This window comes from Drosophila virilis, chromosome 2 (assembly GCF_030788295.1).
Source record: "Drosophila virilis strain 15010-1051.87 chromosome 2, Dvir_AGI_RSII-ME, whole genome shotgun sequence".
Classification (NCBI taxonomy): domain Eukaryota; kingdom Metazoa; phylum Arthropoda; class Insecta; order Diptera; family Drosophilidae; genus Drosophila; species Drosophila virilis.
In genome coordinates this window covers 5,150,021-5,174,752 of record NC_091544.1, presented here as the reverse complement: position 1 = coordinate 5,174,752, position 24,732 = coordinate 5,150,021, and the positions used below count along the sequence as shown (strand labels likewise).

Here is a 24,732-nt window from a genome sequence, read left to right as displayed (position 1 = left end):
AGCACCAGCTCTTTAAGAATAATACTCTTTTTAGTTAGTTCTCCCAACTGGCTAAAGACGTTTGCATTTATATATTCAACTTTATATATCAAACGTATTTCAAACAACATTCGAAAACAATATTCTAAAATTATACCTATATCAATATTTCAGATTATTTAAATTTATTTTTTTTTACAATTTTTTTATTTTTGTTTTAATTTTATTATTATAAATATTTTTATAGAATTAATGGAAAATATAATTATCGGTTCATGGCTCCGACCTCGCCCTTAGGTTCGGTTTGTGATGTTATTTTTTTGTTATCCTGTGAACGTTCTTTAATCAGCATAAGTTAAAATTACATATTGGAAATACCTTACATATTTTTTATTCCAAACTTAATTTTCTAATAAGCATCAAAAGATGACTTAATATTGCCATGTCCGCGGACTGTATATAAAATTTGAAGCTATACCCTCACAGGTCGAATATCTTATTATTATTATTATTATTATTATTATTATTATTATTATTATTATTATTATTATTTTTATTATTATTATTACTATTATTATATATATTCTTATTATTTTTATTATTATTATTAATATTATTATTATAATTTTTCCCTCTATTATTATTATAAGTATTGGTATTATTATTATATTTACTCTTACTATTATATTATTTATAGACACGTTTCGAGACATCACTGACGTATTCACTTTTTATTTTCCTTCAATACCTATGTAAAGCTTCGACTTTTTGATGACTTTATAAAAAGGTAGTGCACACTTGTATATTTATTTATTATTATTAATAATTGCAAAATATAAGAGCATTGAAGAGTCGTTGTGTCGTTTTAAGCCTACGTACGGCATAACATTTAACATAATACGTAATTTACACTCAATTGGAAAAATGTTGTATTGAATTAGTGCATTTTTGTTGTTGGGAACCTCCCTCCAGCACGTATTTTTACCTGAGTCTAGCGTGAATTTTGTATGGCATAGCCTCTTTTAATATATAATGATATATCTAAAACAATTTGGTAGACTCTAGTTTATGTTCTGGCTAATCCAGTTCATATGCTTGGCAAGATCGCAATACAGCACATACACGGTGTGATTACAGAACTCAGTTGGGCTCCGCTTGCCCTGAGATACAACTGCCCGGAGCAGCCAGCGGTTGTTGTGTTTAATCATCAAGCCACCACCAGAATCACCAAGACATGGACCAGAACCATCTAGGTTGCTGGCACACAGCGTGCGGACGAGAACCCTCTGGCCATTCCAGCTATTTGCACAATCCGCCTCGCTGGCAATCTTCGCCTCGACAACATGCGGATAACGTGTCACATCGTTGCCTTTCTCATCCGTTCCCCAGCCGGCAATGGAGCCGACTTCGGCTGCAATTTCGGTCTCAGCTGCTTCCCACAGACAAATAGGACTGATTATGTCATTGAAGCTAAAAAAAAAAAATGGATGATAGAATTAAGTGCCAGAGTTTGAAACACAATTAATTGTTGAGTTCACCCACATTACTGGAGTTTCTAATGTGAGCAGCGCAATATCCGAATCCGGCTGTAGCTGCACGCGCATGGAGAATTCCGGATGCACCCTAATGCGTGATACGTCGCGCGCCTCAGCACCTTCTTCCTTGTCATCACGCAAATCATAGCGACCCACCCCTACCCTAACCCGATCCTCCTTTACATTGTAGACACAGTGGGCGGCCGTGATAACTACACTGGTCGAGACCAGCGAGCCGCCGCACTTAAAGTCAAACGAAAATGACTGCTTGTAATATACAGCTGTCAGCCAAGGGAACCTGCCACGCGGATATCCTTCACCTCGTAGTATGAAGGGTACTAACGTTTCGTCTTGGCCACACTCGTATGTTGACTTGGAAGCACTTGGTGACGACACGGCTTTAGGATTCAACCAATTGGCAGTTGGAGTTAATGGCGGCGCAGGCGTTGCTGAGGGCCAAGGGGCGGGGGAAGCAATAGGTACTGTTGGTGTTGTCGATGGGGGCCAACTTTGTCGAACCACGGAGCTTGTAGTACCCCTTACTATTGCCGTCTGCCAAGGTGACCAAGCAGCAGCTGTGGTGGAGCGCTGTTCATTGACAAAATCGGACAGAATATGAGCTATTGCGTCCTCCGATCCATCAAAGATAACTGTTTTGATCTCCACATCGGTCTGTCCCTGCGAAAATGTTTGCCCCACAGGCGTGGGAACGAGCCAACGCGGTGATTGCAGATTGTTAATGTGGAACTCGTAAAAGCGATTGAAGAAACTGGTGGGCGGATCGTCTAAAAATCAAATGCCAATATCAGCGTATTTTCTAAAAGAAACTGATTAAGAATTAATACTCACATTCGCTGGCTGTGCAAAGCGTAAAATCATTGAATGCCAACCTCGTTAGCTTGGGCAGTACACCCGACACATCCGGCCAGAGGCTAAGCCGAAACTTAGCAGCACCCAAACTGGCGCGCGCTGTAGCCTCATCGGGATATGGCTGCAAGGCGCCCATTACAGTTACCTGTCAATTATTGGAGGGTGGTAGCGCAGTCAGATCAGTATTTGAATCGCAACAAGATAATCAGTTAGAGCTTATAGAGTACATACATCTATAATGCCGCGCATCGAGAACCGCACATCGATGCGATTGCGGCCATTTTGCAAGGCAAGAGTCACCTCGCCCTGAAAGCTGCCAATGCCATTTTGGACATACTGAAAGTACTTTGCGCACGAGTTCTCCGGCAGACGCTGAGCAACGGATGCCATTAACACGATGGCCACAAGCAGCAGCCGTAGTTGCGTGCTCATCGCCAGCTATAGTATAGAAGAAAAAACAACGAAAACTGAACTAAAAACAAAAAGTACGAAAGTCTAATTGAAATCTTGTCTGTTTAATGCACACGCGACGAGCGTCAATGGGCGAATATAACTGCAATCGACTGCGCTCAGTCCCGGTTAGCGTCGACGGCATTGCAAAGCTAGTATGCTAAGCAAACTGGAAATTCCGCATCGTGCTGAGGCTAATGAAGCGAGTAGAACAGAACCAAGATCTTCAATAGTGAATCTTGAGTCTAGCGTATTGAGTGAAAACCGAATAAAGAAAGCGGAAAACAAAAAAGGGGCACCGCTTTAGAGCGTAAACAACACATAAACGTGGATTATATACACGGACAGCGTCTTGATTATTTTTTTTTTTTTAATTTTATTTATTATCTCACAATATTACGCTCTACCCAGCTGAGATGACTGGCAACGTCAGAGTAGATGACAGAGCGAGACAAGTTGCAGCCATGTCCCGCGCGTTGAGCCAGGGAGACGATGCCGCGCACGTACCAGCGCCCATTGCGCAGCACCATCAATCCACCTCCGGAGTCTCCCAGGCAGGGCCCATGCCCCTGGCTGTTATCCGCGCAGAGTGCACGAGGTGTCAGAAAGTCCCTGGCAGTCAGCATATCAGACAGACACATCTCCCTGGACACCAGGGTCACATTAACGGCTACAGGAAAGCGCGTTGGCTTAAAATTGGCATCATTGCCCCAGCCGGCGACAGCAATCTCTTCTTCGCCATCGAGCGACATGCCGTTGCTCCACAGGCAAATGGGCCGCACGTAAAAAGAGAATTGTACCTTCTCGGCGAGCACGAGTAGACCTACATCACAGTCAGGCACCACATTGCCTACAAAGTCGGGATGCGTGCGCATGCTCTCCACAGTCATCAAAGTAGCATCCTTTTCGGGATGCAAGCTTGTGTCATGACGTCCCACATAGACTCTCAGCTGGGCCGGCGTATAGCTGTAGATGCAATGGGCCGCCGTTATGACCGTGCGTGCAGAGATTAGTGAAGTCACGCATTTGTAAATTAGCTGAATCTTATTGGGGTCGATATTGGTGTCGAGATAAAGCGCGGCCAGCCACGGAAAACGCCCTCTGGGCACGATTTCACCTCCATTCTGTAAGGCAACATAACCCTCCAAGCCGCACTCCTCTTCTGCCGGGTCACGACGCGTATCCACAATGACAATAGGTTCTTCTCTGTTGTTCTTCAGCGGCTTCAAAAACGGATTGGCATCCCAGCGACCCCAATTTGAGCCAACCGATGCAGCCGATTTTTCTGTAGTCGTTGCCATCCACGGAGTAGGAGTTATTGGTGCATGAATTAATCCTGTGCTCCTGTGCTCTTGAGTAGTCTGTGACGTAACAGCCATGTGCAACTCGCGCGTCATTCTTGTTGAGGGTGGTGCGTCTAATAAATATAAGAGATTGGGACTTAGTTGTAATTTTAGCAGGTAATATAGCTCTGATCAAGACTAACTGACGAGCTAATGCCGTGGGCCTAGCGCCAATATGCAGATGCATTTGAAATCGTGCAAGCAAAAATATATATTGATGACTTAAGCTATTTTAATTTCAAATTGCATTATCACAGACGTGCAAGTATATATATAATTTCTAAGCCAATACTAGTTATTGTGACAACAAGTCTCGTTCCAATCAAACTAGGCATACAAGAACATAAAATAATTGTAAACAGTGTTACAACAAGCCTAAGTGAGTCGAACTGAAAAAAAGTAGCTAGTACGATACAAAAATGGGGTCGCCAGCAAAATGAACTTTGAAATACCGTGTTCCCTACATTGTTCGATCAAGTCAAATAGGGGAGCATTATGTACAGTTTAGTATCCTGATTTAGAGAATTTTGAATTCTAGAAGTCGAAATTGTTTCTTTCTGAATGTATCGCCTTTGTATATAATGGACACACGCCAAAGAAAATTAGCATGAACAGCTGAACCTCTACTGTCTAGGTTTAATCATATATTCAAAACAATATACTATATACCGAATAGTTTGCTCTGATGTCATTCGACAAAATAATTGCATAGCCAATCATAAACACTCGATTACTCACATCCACTGGCAGTGCACAACACTTGCCCATTCAGCTCGATGTGCACTACCTTGGGCACCAGATGAACGTAGCCATCGAAGCGCACAAAGCATTCGGCTCGTCCGCCGTTGTGCATTGCTTGGAGAGCGGTTTGCTTATCCGGATAAGGATCCAGTGAACTGACTGTTCCATTCTGTAAGCGCAGTGAAAGTCAGGTCGGGGTCAGCTTGAATGAGGATCTCTGGATCTCTCCGTACACACGTACCTGGTCTGTGCCATGAGATACAAAACGCACCAGCCATTCGACGCTTTTCAGTCCATCCTCTGGGGGCGTGAGAAGCCCTATCCAATGATCGCTCTGTTGCTGATATCTGAAGATACTGTAACACCCGGAGGGTGATCGGCTCTGGGTCAACACAATGCGTAAACTGAGGCTGAACAGCAACAGCGTCAGCGGCAGCTTAAGCATCTGAGTTGCAATGATTGCCATTGAATGTCGCATAAGAACTGCTGCTGATAGCAGCTGATCGAGAACTGAGCTGCTTGATTCGAACTGAAGTTGATAACCTTACATGCCCGCTCAAAGCTAGGCATCATCTAGCTCTCTGCCTGCTGTAAAATACCCGTACGTAAGAGCGACTGGCGGCGCTTATACTCGATCTGGCTTGTGGGCTTTACCCGTTAGCCCCTCGACGGTGTGAACCTGTGTCAGAACAGATAGATAATATCTTCCCTAGTAAGGTATACTAATAACCCTACGGCGGCGCTTTATTTACGTTTCAATTCAGCTATAAATATAAAAACCTATCTCGTTTCTAACTTGCCGTAAAACTCGTTTAAATAATTCCTAACTCTCTCGCTTATTCTATATCGCTTTCTCGCTCTTTGCGTACATTCAATTCGCTGTTAGCTGCAGCATAGTTGCACTCGAGCAGAACGTGTTTAGCGGCAGATGCAATCATGCTATGTAATCATGCGAATAAAGATATTTATATACCCCGCCGTGAATTTCCCGTCTTTAATCAATTCCCACCTTAGACGGAACTTCGTTGCTTTTATCCCAAAACTTTGTCATTGAAAAAACTTTGCATTGGCACCGCAATTTTCGCTTATTAGATGAAAAGTTAAAGATCCTGTCACACGATAAGGCAACTTTTAATATTGTAACGCAATGTTTGCATGCAAATATAATATTGAAAATGATGGTACATGAGTGTGTCAGTATGTACTTGTTTAAGTAGCAAAGCGTTGGCAAAACTTTTGAACAACAATAAACGCACCCAATCTCGATGTTTAGCTGAAGGAACAAAATTCCTCCACCTTTGGTTGGGTGGCTTTGTTGTTCAGGCTTAGAGAGCTTCTTTTTTCACAGCAACTTTTATAATCAGCTCAAGTCTGTTAAGCTTTTGTGGTAATTTGTGGGGATTTCGCGTAAATTTCATTCGTTTTGCCAAATAAATGAAATGAAATATACAACTTGTTGGCCCACAACTTGCTTCCAAGTTATGGGGCTAATGGCCGACAAAGTTGGCGCTGCTGGCACTCGTGACAGCTCCAGTCGCAGCCGCAGCCCGCATACTCTTGCGGCACATATCCGACCAATTTGACTGCTCCTCAAGGTGAATTGCTTCCGCTATGAACAGCCACCCAGTCAATGGCAGCTGCCTATTACCAACTGCAGGAAGTGCATGCGCGTTGTAAATTGTGCGCACTTGAAGGACTTTGATTGCCATTGAGGCGTTATGGGAAACGTTAATTGGAGCATTAGGCAGCCACTACATAAGCACTTATGCATAAGTCCATACCAATAAGCAACCGCTGGGCATCGGCAATTTATGGTCAGACTTTTCAGACTTATTCGTTGCATTTGACACCCAGTTTTGTATTTAAACCAAAGCGGAGGTCTTGCCCTTTATAATGAGTTGTAAGCTATGTTTTTTATACGAGATCCGGCAAAACATGTTTGGAGTTTCTAGCTCTTATAAATTACGAATTATAGTATGATAAAAAACCATGAGACAAAAGGATATTTATCGGCATCGAAATGAGTGTACGATAATATATATAGTGACATATCCATAGTCGCACCCACCCTTTAACATAACTTAGCACATAAGCATAAGCACAATTATAAACATTTCTAATATTGTAAACAAAGAGCCTGGTGATAACATCGACATTGGTCAAGATCAAACTGTCCCCCTTTGGTAGACATAAACAATTCACCCTAAATATCACGCCACTGTCAATGTTCCCATCAGAGTACTATCCCACGCATAATTGCTGACGCAGCTCAAACTTCACTCAATTTTGACTCAAACTCTCTCAAAGCGAAGTTTGCTAAGCGACCGCAACAGTTAGATAAATCAGTTCATATTCGGGAAGCAAATCTGAATGTACTCAACAAAAGTAGCCGTTAAGTGAAAATAATAAATTGAAATATATTTTTTTATAGTAACCTAACGTGTAAAACTTAATTGGCGCAGCCGGTAGGATACGTCGGGAAAAATTAAAGATCGCTAAAGGATAATTAATTCCCAGATCTAACGCACAATCGCGACCGAAAGTGTTGTCGGAGTGTAATAAAAATTTTCTCGAATACGTATCCGCACAAGAACCTTCGGGTCATTAGTAGCTTAATAATATTGACCCTTTGGGCAATAAAGCTACTACAGTTAATAACGACTGGATTTGCATATCGTTTGATCCCTGCAATACGTTATTACTGAGTCTTTTTAAGACACACACACAAAAAAAAAAAACATTTAACCAATAATCCATCACAAACTTTAACCTAAAATAAAAGTGCAAAATCAAAGAACAATAAAGTTCAAACCTACAAACTCAAAACTATTCAAAAAAAGTGTATTACATCAAGATGACCATGGAATTATCAGAACAACACCTCAACCAGGCCCTTTCACAACTTAGACAGGTGCCAAGCTTTGACGGATCAACGGATCAACTAAACGCCTTCATTAAAAGGATAGATTACATCCTACACCTGTATCCAACCCGAGATGTTAGACAACATAGCATCTTATACGGAGCCATCGAATTGCAAGTCACAGGAGATGCTCAGAGAATATCACAAAGGACAGCAGCCAACACTTGGCAGGAGCTGAGAAACGCATTGATTGAAGAATACAAAGTGCAGACACCATTTGAAGAACTCCTTCGACGCTTATACAACACGAATTACCAAGGAAACGTCCGTAAGTTCATCGAGGAGCTCGAAAATAAATCTTTTGTTATATTAAATAAGTTAGCACTAGAAAATATACCTAGCAATACAACCCTTTATACAAATGCTATGAATAACACAATCAAAGATGTTATTACAAAAAAATTACCAGATAGGCTTTTCATGATGTTAGCCAGACACGACATTACGTCGACACAAAAACTAAAGCAAGTAGCTCAAAGAGAGGGATTATATGAAAATAGCGTTACTGAAAAACCTAAAAATAATAATGTTCAGGGAAATCCAAATAACAATCGTAGGAACATGGGAAATTATCAGCAAAATGCTAACCCAACCACCATTTCAAGTGGTTATTCCAACACGAATCAGAGTTATCACGCACAAAATAAACAGCATAATAAGTCCGAAGACAATCAGAAAGCTCACCACGAGTTCCAACAGAAATTAAGTCAAGGTAGATACCAAAATCCCTTAAACTACCAAAATCAGTCCCATTCACGCTTGAATGCACCAAACCCTCCGACTAAACGTCAAAGAGATAGTAACAGTGGGCAGATGAAAATGGATACATCCGAAAATTTTCATCAGCAAGCCTCGGAACAAACAGAACAAATCCATTCATAAAATTGATTATGAATGACGAAGTTCTAAAATGTGTCATCGACACAGGTTCAACCATAAATCTAATGAAAACAAACCGCTTAAATTTTCCAGTTTACAACGAAACATTAAAGGTTCACACCATAAATGGTGTTATTGAATTAAAACAAAGTATACGCTTAGGAGCAAGCAAAATTTGTCCGAGCAAACAAAAATTCTATATTCACGACTTCTCAGAGCATTATGATGTTCTGATTGGGAGAGAATACCTTGAGGCATGTCAAGCAAAAATAGACTATGCACAAGGATCCGTAACCTTAGGAGAATTTAACTTTTGTTTTAGATATAACGACGAAGAGGTCGAAGAGGACATGACCGCACAAGAGTGCCTTGATCCACCCTCAACAGAGGACAGACCATTTAACTTCGCTATTAATAATGAATTAATAGAAAACAATGAGTTTAGGCTAGAGCACCTAAACTCAGAAGAAAAAGAAAAAATAAAAAAAGTTTTACATGAATTTCGTGATATCCAGTACCATGAAGGTGACAATTTGACTTTCACTAGTACAATTAAACACAAAATTCTAACAAAACATGAGGACCCAATTTACAAGCGTCCATACAAATATCCTCAAATATACGATGAGGAAGTAAATAAACAAATAAGCGATATGATAAAACAAAATATCATACGTAAATCCAAATCCCCTTACTGCTCACCAGTAATAATCGTTCCAAAGAAAAACGATGCATCTGGAAAGCAAAAGTTCCGGTTAGTCATAGATTACCGCAATCTCAATGAACTAACTATTAATGATAAATACCCTATCCCGATCATGGATGAAATATTAGACAAACTTGGAAAATGTCAATATTTCACAACCATTGATCTAGCCAAAGGCTTTCACCAAATCCAAATGGATCCTGGTTCAATACCCAAGACCGCATTTTCGACTAAACATGGCCATTACGAGTACACTCGCATGCCATTTGGTCTTAAGAATGCACCTGCAACGTTCCAACGTTGTATGAACAATCTCTTAGAAGATTTAATTTTTAAAGATTGTCTGGTCTACTTAGACGACATTATTATTTTTTCCACTTCATTGGAGGAACACATTTTGTCGCTACAAAAGGTATTTAAGAAGCTTAGAGAAGCTAACTTAAAACTACAGTTGGATAAATGCGAGTTTATGAGAAAAGAAACTGAATTTCTCGGTCACATCATCACAACTGAGGGTATAAAACCAAATCCCAACAAGATACAAGCAATTGTCAAATTCCCAATTCCAAAAACCCCAAAAGAAATTAAATCATTTCTAGGATTATGTGGTTTCTATAGGAAATTTATACCAAATTTCGCTAATATAGTAAAACCATTAACACTTAAATTAAAAAAGGGAGCAAAAATCAATATAAAAGACAGAGACTACGAGCTAGCGTTTGAAAAGCTAAAAGTACTCATAACATCCGACCCAATTTTAATATACCCTAACTTCGAAAAACCATTTTCATTAACTACAGACGCGAGTAATATGGCAATAGGGGCCGTCCTTTCGCAAGAGCATAAGCCTATATGCTATGCAAGTAGAACTCTCAACGAGCATGAGTTAAATTATTCAACGATTGAAAAAGAATTATTAGCAATCGTTTGGGCCACTAAATACTTTAGGTCCTATCTCTTTGGTCGACAATTTCAAATCCTTAGTGATCACAGACCACTCGTCTGGTTAAATAATATGAAAGAACCTAACATGAAATTACAAAGGTGGAAGATCAAGCTAAATGAGTTTGATTTCCAAATTAAATACGTCCCAGGAAAAGAAAATTATGTGGCAGATGCTCTGTCCAGAATTCAATTAAACGAAAACTTCTTAGGCGAAGATACAATTAGCACAAGAGCAACAATACATAGTGCTCAAGAAGACAACAGTAACCATTTACAAATCACAGAAAGACCACTTAATTATTATAATCGACAAATAGAATTTGAAAAAGGAACCGAGAACGAAACAAAAGTTACGAATTACTTTCACAAAACCAACATAAAAATTACGTACAAAGACATGACTAATACGCATGCCAAAGAATTAATAAAAGAATACTTATGCACAAAGAAAAGTGTGCTATACTTCCACAACGAAGCAGATTTTCCAATTTTTCAAGAAGCCTACTTAGAAATAATAAGTCCGAATAATTCAACAAAGGCAATGAAAACTAGTACAAAATTAATAGACCTTCAAACATACGCAGAATTCAAAGAATTAATATTAAAAAAGCACAAAGAATTATTACATCCAGGAATTGAAAAAACTATCAATTGGTTCAAAGAAACCCACTATTTCCCAGATTATCAAAATCTAATTCAAAATCTAATAAATGAATGTGAGATTTGCAACATCGCAAAAACAGAACACAGAGATACAAAATTAACTTTCGAAATAACTCCGGAAATCGCTAATATCCGAGAAAAATATGTAATGGATTTTTACATAGTAGGAGATAAACAATTTTTATCTTGCATTGATATCTATTCAAAATTTGCATCATTAATAGAAATAAAAAGTAGAGACTGGCTAGAAACCAAACGAGCTATATTACAAGTGTTCAACCAAATGGGTAAACCCATCGAAATAAAGGCAGACAAAGACTCAGCTTTTATGTGCACAGCTTTACAATTATGGCTAAAATCAGAAGCAGTAAATATTAATATAACCACTAGTAAAAACGGTATATCCGACGTAGAACGATTTCATAAGACAGTTAACGAAAAACTAAGAATCATTAACAGCGACTCAGACGTCGAAAATAAACTTACAAAATTTGAAACTATACTCTACACGTACAATCATAAAACAAAGCACAAAACGACTAACAGAACACCAGCGGACATATTCATATATGCAGGTACACCAGAGTATGACACTCAAGCTAATAAAGAAAAACTAATAAATAACCTCAACAAAAACCGAAGAAACTTTTAACAATTTAATTGAACAAAGTAAAGAATTCAATAACCTTATACAAATCGAATACCTAGTAGAAAAATTAAACAGAGAAATAAACGGCTTAAAAATAGCCAAACGTAGCAAAAGAGGTTTAGTTAACATAGTAGGAACAGCATATAAATACTTATTTGGAACATTAAATCAAGAAGACAAAGCAGAAATTGAACAAAAAATAAGCAACTTAGCAGAAAACAGCGTTCAGGTTAACGAATTAAATTACATAATAGAAGCTATAAACAAAGGAATAGAAATCATGAACGAACTAGATCAAGAGAAACAAAAAGGAAAGAAATTAGATATCCTTATATTTAACTTACAACACTTTACAGAATATATAGAAGACATTGAGATGGGAATGCAGCTCACAAGATTAGGAATTTTTAACCCAAAATTACTAAAACATGACTATTTGTTGCATGTTAATTCTGAGAAATTGTTGAATACAAAAACTTCCACTTGGTTTAAATCAGATACAAACGAAATACTTATAATATCCCATATTCCTCGAGAAATAATAAAAAGCCCGGTATTCGAAATAATTCCATACCCGGATGAAAATAATAATATTTTGACAGAAATAGCTCATGAAAAATATTTTACCCAAGATAAAAAAGTTTATAGCAGAGAAACAAAAAAATTAATTAATAATGAATGTTTAACAGGAATTTTAAACCAAATAACATCAGAATGTAGTTATACTAAAATTTTGCAAAATTTTCAAATCAACTACATAGAACCAAATATAATTTTAACTTGGAATTTACCAAAAACTATATTAAACCATAATTGTATAAATAACGAAATAACAATAGAAGGAGACAATATAATAAAAATCTTTAATTGTTCATTGCAAATTAATGAAATTTCAATTTCAAACAATATGTTAGATTATACTCAAAGCATTTACGTAAGCAATGATGTTATAAAATTAGAACCACTTTCGTTTGTACAAACGAAACAAATTATAAATGCACATACAAAATTTAACAATGTATTCCAGATAATTACAATAACCATATTTGTAATCATATTAATAAGTTTAACACTGTATTTGACATATAAGTTCAAAAGCATACCTAAGAAATTAATTATAAAATATAAAAAACCCAAAGTAGAAGAAACACCTACAATAATAGGAGATATACCAATTGTAAAAGAAGAAAATGTTACACTATATCCAAACTTAAACACCTGAGGACAGGCACTTTTCTAATGGTTGGGGGAGTGACATATCCATAGTCGCACCCACCCTTTAACATAACTTAGCACATAAGCATAAGCACAATTATAAACATTTCTAATATTGTAAACAAAGAGCCTGGTGATAACATCGACATTGGTCAAGATCAAACTGTCCCCCTTTGGTAGACATAAACAATTCACCCTAAATATCACGCCACTGTCAATGTTCCCATCAGAGTACTATCCCACGCATAATTGCTGACGCAGCTCAAACTTCACTCAATTTTGACTCAAACTCTCTCAAAGCGAAGTTTGCTAAGCGACCGCAACAGTTAGATAAATCAGTTCATATTCGGGAAGCAAATCTGAATGTACTCAACAAAAGTAGCCGTTAAGTGAAAATAATAAATTGAAATATATTTTTTTATAGTAACCTAACGTGTAAAACTTAATTATATATATATATAACTTCAAGTTTCTGGCGTCTTCCCTGAATCGATGCGTTCATATTGATAGGCAGCAGATCTCCCTTTTGCCTGTGACTGCAATATAAAATATATATAAGTTAAAATAGAAGCAATTATTCATCAGTTAAAATATAATATAATCAATACATTCATTTAAAATATTTGATACATATTTGTAGTAAGTGCAAAGTATAAATGACAATTTAAAGTTATCAACATATGAATTGTGAGGTGCAATCATCATTTCCGAGCAGTTAATTTATCCATTTCACTTTAAAATTTTCTTAAAAATGAAATTAGTGGATGGTTATGCAGACAGGATTTGTTAAAGTAAACCACTTCTACTTGTTAATTTTTATATTTCTGCCATCATTTTCGCCAACTCATACTGACAAGGATATAAAATATTTTTCGTTATGATGTGTTTTCTTCAACAGAATTTTGGCAATCGATTAAGTTAACCTGCGTTGATAAGACCAGTTAGCAACTCTGAATATGTGTGTAGCAATCATACCTTTTTGTACTCTCATAATGATTTTAAAACGTTTTTCTGGGAAAGACCACACTGTGCAACGCTTATAACATGAATCTGGAAACTGATAAAATTGTAAATTTTTGCATTGCATATCCAAAAGTTAAATGCGCCGCAAAATTTTGTAGGTGTCACAAGTGCAAAGACTACGATAGCGTGAGAACACAAAAACAAATGCATCGGCACAGTTGGGAAAGAGCTCCAGCTTCTTGGCCTCCTTGAGACCCGCGCGGATAGAGCACTGCAGCTCCTCGTGCCAAGAGTTCTGGACATCTTCCTCTACCAGGAGCGTGTGAAAGACCTTGAGCAATTGCAAGTGCCGCTCGACACGCGGACAGCGAACAAGACAAAGCATTTGGGCATAAGGCCGGAACTTGATCCAGCGCTGAAAGTCATCTACACAGACGTCCGTGCTCGCATCAATAAGAATCAGCTTGCAGTTATATTGATAAATGCCTTCCAGGATCTCGTGCTCCATGGGGCACTGGAAGCCAGCGCGCAGCTCACGTGTGAGAACAAAGGTGACTTCATGGATGGGCGTTTGCATAGCCCTCGGATTCTTGCGATTGGCAAAGCAATAGGCCAAGTGCTGTCGACGGTGCTGCTCCTTTTGTAGAAACTCGACTTCCTTATCCACACGCCTGATGGCCCGCGAACCAGTTGGTTCATAGTCGGCAGCAACAGCACTCTGACGCTCAACGGCTTCATCAACCGCCTTTTCGGCCATCTGCTCGGCCTCCTCCTGCTGCTTGGCGGCCTCACAGCAGCGCAGATCATACGGCTTCTCGTAGTCCGGGAAGCCCACATTAGCCAGCAGGGTATGCCAACGCATCTGATCAAAAGGCTTACGCGGCACAAAGAAATCAACAGATTCGCTTTCCACACGACACTGATTATCATCCAGTATCAGCGGCCACAGCGTCTCGAAGAAAGAGCTGTCCAACGATGGTCCGGTCTCACGCTGATTACTGTCTGCGTCTGTGTCCATGTTGCGGCTATTTCGAAAAATTTGGAATTTCTATAATTGTTATTTAGTGCTTCGAAGAATGTACTCGTAAGTAGTGTCTGTCTGACAGGCATTGCCATGGTGCCTAGTCTAGCATACTATTTTATAGTAAGTATGCACACTTGTTGTGTTGCCGTTCAACGAGGCGTATGCGCAACAATTTCATTTTATTATCAGCGCATAAATCAGCTGCTGTCTCGCATTCTCTGCACATTTGTTTATATTTGTCTCAAATTTATGGACGCTCACAGCAATAACAGCACTAACAACAACAACAATCACAACAACGATTTGCGTAAATTTTATGCCATTTCTATCGTAGGTACCCGCCGATCGTCGGCATTTTATGAGCTCGCCCGAGCCTGGACTGTCCCCGATTTTATGAAGCAATGTAAGCGCTGCAATATGCCAAAGATTTTCATTATGTGATGAAGGCAGCGTTGGGCGTGGCTGCTTTAACAACTGCCACGAATTTGTGTTTGTTTTTTCGGGCTCATTAGCTTTTATGCCTTGGATTTTATTGCGCATACGTACAACAATGTTTGAGGCATGCCGCTGGATGCGACATATCAAACATGCCATTTACATATAAAAAAAAAAAGCAGTCAGATGCCAAAAATGTGCATATTTATTCCGCTCTCTTCAATGCTTGTCCCTAAAATAGTAGCTTTATAGACGATTTTGTTGCAACACTTAAGTAAATAAACTATACACTAAAATCAAATCAATTATCCAAACAAAATTTATATTTACTTAATGGCGAAAGCTGTCTGCTCACCCAATCTGACATACCAGATTCTATATAGTAAATTTTTTCATTTTTATTTTAATTTTTTTTTTAAAAACCAGTTTCCTACCGTACTAGGCAGATGTCAAATTACAATTTATTGAAACATTTATATACTCTTCCCATATACTCTAGTTTTTTAAACTCCACCGCATGGCTATCGCCGTTAATTGTCCTATTTTTGGGCGTGCTGTGTTGTGGCATGCATGCTTATATCCTTCGCAAGGATATAACAACATGTGTTGCATACCACAGGGCGTCAGATTTGGCAAACATTGCGTATACGGCACATGTGTGCAATTCATTTTCATAAATCAATTGTGCGTGCTACTTTTAACGCGCCTGACTGACTAACTGACACGCCCAATGTCCGCCCACCTGCTGCCCAACAAATCGAACTCAAAATCCAAATCCAAGCCCTCCTTATTTGTTTTTAACTTTTTTTGTAGGTCTTTTTAGACCTAAATTTATGTTCACACAATTATTTCAAGTTCGCCGCCGCAGTGAAGAATAAACTTTAGTGACGAATGCTCATTTTACGCTTCACTTTCCGGCAACTTATCGCAAATGTGATTTTCGTTGCCAAATTCTGTTATTCATTCGTTTTTACTTTTCGGCGTCACGGTGCTAAAATTTGATTTGTGCCCTGAAGCAGAAGCTGCCGTTTTAATTTAATTCTGCGTGAATTCTTATTGCCTTTTACATGTGCGATGCAAGATTTATGGCAGACCGTTTACCAACGCCGGTTGCGCTCGAAGGTTATGAAGAGGAAGAGTAACACAGACGAAAACGTATGGGAGAAATCGAAATGTTTTTTTAATATATAAGCCGAATTTCAATATAAAAAGAAAAAAAAACTCGTTCACGAACTTCCACTTATTAAGGCCCACACATGGACTGACCGAACTTAAAGTGCCGGCAAAAGTTTCCCCATTTAAGCTGAATAGCATCCCCTTGCCAAGTTGCTTTTACCAACATTTCTGAGCGCTATTAAAATGCGACAAGAATTTCGCGACATTCGCCTCCAGGCGGAACGCCAGCTAAAGCGTATAAAAATTTATTTGTATATTTATTGTCTGTTATTGGGGCACTCAAAATTCAAACTGTAAGAGAATACTGAGCAGCAAAAATGAAAATAAATATATAAAGAAGCGAAAATAAAAATAAAAATAAAAAAACAGACACCAAAACAAGCACAACAAAATGGAAAGACGAGTAGTTAAGTTCCATATTGACATAAAAGCCAATCATTTTAAAATAGCTTTAAGCCAAGTCTACGACCAGCAAGAAAAACATCAAAAGGTCGTTGCTAGAGCGGAAAAAAAACAAGAACACGTCCAATTTAAGACCACTGTGAAAAGTCGTGTAGCCAACCAAGAGGATGGCAGTGTGTCGGAAAAATGTATGCAGTTTTGGCTTTGAGTGCCAAAAACCACTGCAACTCTGACACCACTGACACCACTGGCAAGCTTTTTGGCTGTAGTCAGCCACAGCACAACGCGCTTTGATCCACTACAAGTCCTTGGGGGTTGGTCGCTTTGCCAGCAAAGTTTTATTGCATATCAAATCAAAGGACAATTTTTGCAAGTTTAATTCACAACTCCATTGGCAATGCATAGAGTACTTGTGCGAGTAACAAGTGACCTAACTTATTGCCGCACTAGCGTAGGGGATGTTGAAAATCAATCAAATTATCGATGAAGCGTAAGTCTTGATGATTGATGTGCGCGTCGCCGAACATCAATCATCGATGGACTCAAGTGCAATGCTCTGTGGTGAGTTGATAAATCAAAATCAATGCGCTAGTCAAGTGAGCATCTGCGTCACATGTTGCAACTGCAAATACTGTCATCCATATCATTTTTTTTTTATATATAATAAAAAACAGCACCTACGCCTCTTATTGAATTTTATAAACAATACACAATTCATTTTTGGCATACAAATATTTGCAGAGCAGTCAATGCAGCCGCATTATAATATATTCAAGTGCATATAATACGAGACACTCACTATGATAGACCAATATTTTTACCCTTACGGGTACCATAAAAACGTTGTTAGTAGAAAACAGATTTTATATCCATCAAATATGAAACCAAAGAAAGTATGTCATACAGAGCTTACAAGCATTTTAGCTTTCCACAAACTTATTGGTTTTCATAAACATTTTAAATTCCATTTGTATACGTCAGAGAGATTAGAGTATTCGCTTTCAGTGAGATTTAAAGCAGAAAAAATGCAAAAAATTGTGTGCCATTTATGTGATTGCGTATTTGTTGCTGCCATTTGAATGTATAATCCAATTGTTTACCAAAGATAACCACTCTAAAAACCAAAACAATCTATATATATTTTGTATAAATATAAAGTTTCTCGAGCATTTCACTGCTTTTTCTGCTCGTATGTAAATACTCAAAATGACTGCTAGGTTAAATGGCTGGCAAATTCGTGCAATATTCAGAGGTAAATATTTGACATTTGTTTGCTGGCGCATAAGAATAGCTCTCAGCTTTTGCAGCATGAAATGCATTCAACTCAAGCGCCGGCAATATATGAAAAGGCCTTGTTCAAATTGTGAAGCAGATAGCTAGCTTTGAGAGCTGCATAGCTGGACAGTCACAAGTTCAAGGCAACGAGCGGCAAGCGGACTTAGCAAATGGAGCAGCACTTAGTCAATTGGAAACAACAACAACAACAACAAAATATGGCAAAACGTTTCAAACGCAACCAAATTTATTTTTTTTATTTTATTTTAGTCTTTAAATGCACTGGGATTCTAGCCCTAAGCCTAATCCCGCTTTTGCCAATTAATGCACAGCGCATTGTACCATCAACAAAATGTTCGAGCTGAGAGTTTAGCATACACCGAGTGCAACATGAGGCAAGCATTAGCTCACATCCATTGAGGCTTGGCAGTGTTATTTAAACGCATGCTCTGCCACATGAAACCTATTTGAGTACTATATTTTATCTGCGTCTTTGGAAGAAAAAGTAACGCTTTACTTTACTGTCTGACTGACTGATTGATTGGCTGATTGATGTATGTTTGGGCGAATACATACTAAGTTGCATACCTTCAGAAGCTCTGCGGCTTAGGGATTATCGATTTTGCTTCCTGCACCGAACAGTCTTCGCAAATGCCGCCCTTTCCTACTTTTAAAGTTGCAAATATTTCATTAGCTGGTAAATTGCTTGCACGTTGCAAGAATAATGGTTGCAAGCATTTATCTGATGTCCCAGGTTGCACTAAACTCCGACGATAGTATTTAAAAGTTTCATTGCAATTGCGTTTGGCTTTCAAGTCGTTCGGCTTTTAAGCACTGGCCAGCTGCATTCGCCACATGCTCATGTTAAGTGCAGGTCAGCCGCCGAGCAGTCATTGCCGCAGGCATCTTGGCTCAATGAGCCTCATTATCGTGTGTTTGTGTTTGGCTTAAGCTTTGACTCTTGCTTTTACTCTGGTGGCTCTGGGGTGCCACCTGATGAGGTTGCTGATAGCCTTAAGTCACCACGGACTGAACGATGCTTGCACAAGCAGCTTCAGGTCTTGTCGAGTACACCCATCTCAAGTAGAGCCCAAAGCGTTGATGCCCTGCTTAATGTGAGACTTTGCTCAAAATAGTTATAACCGTTTATAATTTGATTTACAGCAGTGAAGTTCACTTTTTATTTTGATTAATTTTTCCAATTATCAATGCATATATGTCGGCATTTATTTTATTGATTGCACGCATGTGTGCATATTTTATTTAAATTAATGTTTTTCTACTATAAAATTGTCAAATTGAACAAAAATGCACGCGTTTCGAATGTCGAACAGTATGCTAAAACTAACAGATACCCTGTATATTTGTACATGCATGTAAACACACATGCAATCAGTTTCTTATCATATTTTTATCTTCCACCTATTACTTTGCCGATCTGACTTCATTGGAATCTATATCGACAAGTTTCTTAATCTTGATTGAAACAAATATAATATATTTTCAGTTCAACAAGTCTTCGTTTATTATTTAATCGATATGTGATATGCCCTTAAGTCATGCTTTAAGGCTATAGGGTACAAAAACAAATTTCAATTGCCGTTTTTTCCGTTCCTTTGCTTGTTATCAATTTGTGTGGTCGCCACTCAATGCTCCTGCATTTGGATATTTGTGTGTATGTTTGCATGTGTGTGTGTGTGTGTGTCTGTGTGTGTGTGTGTGTGTGTGTGTGTGTTTATGTGCGTTTGTCGTCACTCGGAAATCAATATTTAAACAGCGTACGCTCGCTTAGTCCATGTGGCGTTCGCTTCTGCCAGTGAGCGTTTAAAAATAAAATCCAAACTCATTCAACTCGTTCAACGACTCAATAAATGTTGCAAATGCGCTCGTTGTCGCTGTGGCTGCTTATTGCTGCTGCTGCTGTTGTTGTTGTAGTTGCCTCCTGCCTGCTAAGCGTGCTGTACCATTTTATTTATATAGAGACACGGAGAGAGTGGGCAAGAGTGAGTCAGAGCATGTCTGCATTCTGCGCTTCACTCGAGTGTGTAACAAATTTTGTTTCAGTTCAAAAGCAACAGCAACATTTCAAACGCTATTTATCTTGATATCTTTGGCTCTGGCTCTGGCTCTGGTTCTGGCTCTGGGTCTTTCTCGGTCTGTGGCTCTCTCTGATATTTGTTATTTGCTAACCGAAATGATATATACATTGCTGGCCACAGTTATCATTAATCATGCTTTGTTTCACACACACACACATCCTTTGGGACGCTTGGCCAGCATTACGTATACTTAATATAGCATATTGCCTGTGCCTCTCCTTACCTTACTTATCGATTAGTGCAAAACTTTTGCATAAACTTTCTCCATTATTCAAACGTATTTTAAACTTTACACACATTTCGTGTTCAAGTCTATTAAAGTTCTGCGCCGTCGTAAGCGCCATCAGCAAACGTTACTGTTAATTACCCGAAATTTCAGTGGTTCAAGTACTTCAGCTAAATTAGCAACAACTTTTCAAAATATCGACAGCCCCAAAGTTTATACATAGGAGGTTTACCCAACAGCGTTAAGCGTTTTATTACCGAGAATCTGCGGGTTGATTGCCGTTATTAGCGACTAAACGTCCTTCAAACTGCACTTGACGTTAGCCCAACAATTTCGCAATTTTCCGACACACAAATGTCAAGCGGCAGCAGCATCCCGTCGGGCTATAATCACAATCCGTTAACGTCAGCCGAGTCGAGCGCCACTCAACGACATATTGACACAAATCGGACCTGGGCGTACATATTTACGCACCCAATCAATACAGTCGCAGGCAGCTAAGTGAACCAACTGTTTGTTGCTCGCATTTCCAAATATTTTCAACGTAATGGAATGTTTATTAATAATTAAGTAACATAATCAAAAGTTATGGTACTCAAAGTTTTCGTTTTTTCAATCTGCTGTCAATATTGACTAGGCGCTTGAAAGCTTGGCAACGCAATTAAAAATGTGCTGAAAGCCGCATAGAATAGAAAGCAATCACCATATATACGAATAGCCCGAACCAAAGCTCTCAAGCAAACGTCTGAAGAGGCTTTCAAGCTTAAAATAGCACGTTGAAAACTGTTCGACAAATAAGCTCATCCTGCTGTTCTTATCGACAAGATGGCAATCATTAATTGTAAAGTTCATACATTGTCGTTAACAAGCAGATCATCAAGATGTTGAATTGGTCTATAAATTTGACAGGTTGACAGGTGAAGAACATGTATAGCTGCTCTTATCGGCAGTGCCCGATCACGAGATGCCCCAAACACACCCCTAAACATATATAACAACTATTGATGTAATTACGTAGCATAAACCATACATTAGATAAGAATACCGATATTCGATGTCTTGAAATATTTTACATTATTACTTATTATTTCTTTTTCTAGTCAGTACAAGTAAAACATTTAGGATTTTTCTGGTGTTTTTTGTTTGCACTCATGCACATTTTTCAATAATATTATGTTTTTGCAAATTTACAAATATAATATTAACAGGTAGGTGAGGTATCTGTGTTATACTATACCAGAAGCTACATACCAAAAATATAATCTTTAAAATATTCTTACTATGGGCAAAAATCCAAAATATAATAAAAGTGAGAGAAAGCATCGAAAATAAAAATGATAGCTTCGTGCTGCCTATGGATATAACATAAGCATTTCTTATTTTTAGTCTCTTGCTCTGAGTTCCACGGAAAATATAATATAAACTTTTGAATAAAAAATATAACTTGCAACAGACAAGGCCGGGTATGCATGTATGAATGCATGTATGTATATATGTATGTATATATGCATGCAAAAAACGTTTGAACCAACAATATCTTGATTTTAAATATTACATGATGGAAATAATCAGTCGAAGTTACAATTGCTAGACATTTTTTTTTGCACAATTTTGCATTTACAATTGATTGAGTCAGTAGTTTGCTATGACATATTTAGCTGCAATTGGGCCAATGCTCAAAGCAGCGGCAAACTCCAGAATTATGATTTTTAAAAACATTACCAGAACAGTTTAAATGGATATCGAATTACTTACTTAATATTGTACACAAGTAGTTTCACAACACACATTAAAAAAGGGAAAAACAATAGATTTGTTTTTTATGCACACAATTGGCACTCGATGGACTCTGTTATTTTAATGGCAAACAAAATGAAACAAAACAAGCCCAAAGCATAAAAATATACAAGCTAAATGTAAAATTTAGATATAAAGCGACGCAGTTTTTACAATACGAGCCTGATTGTAGCCTAGCCTGTGGGCCACTTTAACAGATTGTAACAATAAACTGAAATCGCCCCAAACAAAAAGGTCGAAACCTGAGAGCTGAGTTTAGTTGAGTTGAGTTGAGTTCGGGCGAGTTATCTGCTTTAAGCTGAGCCGATAACTTTATGCGCACAATTCCATTTGATTGATGAGATTTATGCTCGCTACGCCCTCTCAGACTTGTATTTTATATTTATTTTATTTATTATTTTACGTTGGGTTGAGGCTGCACCGAAATGTAGCTACAAATTTCTGGCTGTTACTTTTTTTTTGTCCTTTATTTTCCGGAGCCCCAAAGCGAAGCGAAACAAACAAAAACATTTAAAGCGGCTCAGCGCCAACTGTTGAAGGGCAATTCCTTTATTCCGTTTGCCTTTCACGTGAAGTCGTCTGTCTGTTGCGCCATATGAGAGGAAATCAAGTGAATTTATTGTCACAAGACGAATTTAAGCTTTGTCTTTATGTCATTGTCATTTTTAATTGGCTCCATTGTGCGCTTTGATATGAAACCTCTCCTGGAAAACGTCGAGTGGTATTAATTAGTTGCTGCAGCGTCTCATCTCTCAGTCCTATTTTTACGTAAGTGCGAGCATTCGACATTTCAGTCACAATCGCCCACCCATTAAATCATTAACTCATGTCGGTTGGCATGGCAAGAGTTTTCCTTGTAAGTATATGCAAAAATACCTCTCAGTGCGTGCTGGCTTCTCGGGCTTAGCAGTGCAGATTACAGACTAAACGCATGAAAGGAAAAACTCTAGTTCGGCCGTCAGGACCTGTTATTTTAGTTTGTTATTTGTACTTTTGTTGGATATGAATTCCATGCTCGTTACAATGCCAGGCAACTCTGGGTGCAACCTTTGACAGGACACCCGATATCATAAATCTTTGTCTTTATGACTAACCACATTTTACATAGCCAGGACATCAAAGGATATGCATAAACGGTCAAGGACACATATTTTTCGCTCTGCCGCTGCTTTACTGATAAATTCGAAACACAAAACATGTGCAACTGAAAAGCCAAGCACGTTTTCTTTAAAAATTGTTCATTCATTTAAATTTTAAAAGAGTACTAGAAGATATTTAAATCCTTCTGGCTCTCTGAAAGACCCCGATCTCTTAATCGAGCCAAACAGTAACACTTAAGGATGTTTCACAGACATTCATATCTTTAACTTGAAAAATCTTGAACTTTTCTCCTATATGTGATAGTTGCACAAGCACAGGCATAACTTTGAGCGCTTTGATGCTCGTACTTTATGCAATGAAACTAATTGCTCGGAAATATTTGGAGGCAACCTTGACATCGACTGAGGCCCACACCTACACCTGTATACACACTCACACACGCACACACACATAGAGGCACAGCTGCAGACAGAATATTGCAGTTGAAATAATTTTCTTGAGCTCATTTGTCGACTGTCGTCGCCTTTGTCCTTGTCGTCCTGTCCGCCTTGAGCTCTAGCTGTTGTTTGCCCACGCTTCAAATTACAATTTCGCATTTTGCATAACATTTTTGCCTCTCCTTCTGCGGGCTCCTAGCTGCTGGTGTAGCTCTGCTCATATTTATTGCATTCTCTGGCTCGCCAGTTAACAAACAATCAAACAGAAAAAACTCAAGCTGCAAATGCGCTGCAAATTAATGCCGCTCACTTTATCATCACTTTGGGTATTACGATGCTCTTTGTTTATATATGCAGTAGAAGCATATTCAAAACTTTGACGGCAACGAAAAGTCAGCACTGACTTTAAAGATTCGTTGAAATAATTAATGATAAACAAATTTCAGAGCACGAAAACTAGATCTTATAGAGTGCCCATATTTAAGCCATTACGCCCTCTGAATGTGTGAATTAATGACATAAATAAGTAATACGGCACTGACATGGCCAGTTTTACTTATCTGATGCCATATCCAACAAGCTCCAAGCTCTAAGCCGCATTTAATGTTTAGAGAACCGATATTCGAACAACACACGAAAACAGACACCCTCCAGCCGTGGGGTTAATAAAAGTTCTACGACATTGTGACCTGAAAAAATATTATAAAATAAAATGGCTACCAGGCTGTTGCTTCCGCAGTGTTGTTGCCTTTGTTGTTGTTGTTGTTGCTGCTGTTGCTGTTGTTGTTGTTGTTGTTGCTGCTGCTGCTGTTGATGTTACTGTTGCTGATGTTGTTGGTATTGCTGTGGGCTCTCCAGCTGTGCCGACAGCCTGAAAGTGTGCTTCAAATAGTGGCATA

At 38.5% G+C, this 24,732-nt stretch overlaps 3 protein-coding genes across 3 annotated transcripts; all 3 read right to left on the bottom strand.

Annotated features, from left to right (window-relative positions):
* Positions 1–590: 590 nt before the first annotated feature.
* On the bottom strand, positions 591–3,013 carry Sp212 (Serine-peptidase 212). Its single transcript, XM_002054745.4, has 4 exons — positions 2,616–3,013; positions 2,364–2,529; positions 1,522–2,299; positions 591–1,449 (listed from the first exon to the last, which is right to left on the bottom strand). The coding sequence occupies exons 1-4, from the start codon at positions 2,814–2,816 to the stop codon at positions 1,041–1,043; spliced, it is 1,554 nt and encodes a 517-aa protein (XP_002054781.2). The 5' UTR covers positions 2,817–3,013; the 3' UTR covers positions 591–1,040.
* A 188-nt stretch (positions 3,014–3,201) lies between these two features.
* LOC6630162 (brain-specific serine protease 4) lies at positions 3,202–5,435 on the bottom strand. The gene is made up of 3 exons (XM_002054746.4): positions 5,160–5,435; positions 4,916–5,087; positions 3,202–4,251 (listed from the first exon to the last, which is right to left on the bottom strand). The coding sequence occupies exons 1-3, from the start codon at positions 5,394–5,396 to the stop codon at positions 3,218–3,220; spliced, it is 1,443 nt and encodes a 480-aa protein (XP_002054782.2). The 5' UTR covers positions 5,397–5,435; the 3' UTR covers positions 3,202–3,217.
* An 8,054-nt stretch (positions 5,436–13,489) lies between these two features.
* On the bottom strand, positions 13,490–14,959 carry LOC6630163 (uncharacterized). Its single transcript, XM_002054747.4, has 2 exons — positions 13,874–14,959; positions 13,490–13,821 (listed from the first exon to the last, which is right to left on the bottom strand). Exon 1 carries the CDS (start codon positions 14,877–14,879, stop codon positions 13,995–13,997), a length of 885 nt encoding a protein of 294 aa, XP_002054783.1. The 5' UTR covers positions 14,880–14,959; the 3' UTR covers positions 13,490–13,821; positions 13,874–13,994.
* Between the last annotated feature and the right edge of the window lie 9,773 nt (positions 14,960–24,732).

Bases quoted from the DNA above. Each gene is read 5' to 3' on its own strand.
- Sp212 (XM_002054745.4), bottom strand. From the start codon at position 2,816: ATGAGCACGCAACTACGGCTGCTGCTTGTGGCCATCGTGTTAATGGCA. The intron at 2,300-2,363 runs GTGAGTATTAAT...TTTGATTTTTAG, and splicing joins GCTTTGCACAGCCAGCGAAT to ACGATCCGCCCACCAGTTTC. The intron at 1,450-1,521 runs GTGGGTGAACTC...TTTTTTTTTTAG, and splicing joins ACATTAGAAACTCCAGTAAT to CTTCAATGACATAATCAGTC.
- LOC6630162 (XM_002054746.4), bottom strand. From the start codon at position 5,396: ATGCGACATTCAATGGCAATCATTGCAACTCAGATGCTTAAGCTGCCG. The intron at 5,088-5,159 runs GTACGTGTGTAC...CTGCGCTTACAG, and splicing joins TATCTCATGGCACAGACCAG to AATGGAACAGTCAGTTCACT. The intron at 4,252-4,915 runs GTGAGTAATCGA...TATATTTATTAG, and splicing joins GTTGTGCACTGCCAGTGGAT to ACGCACCACCCTCAACAAGA.
- LOC6630163 (XM_002054747.4), bottom strand. From the start codon at position 14,879: ATGGACACAGACGCAGACAGTAATCAGCGTGAGACCGGACCATCGTTG.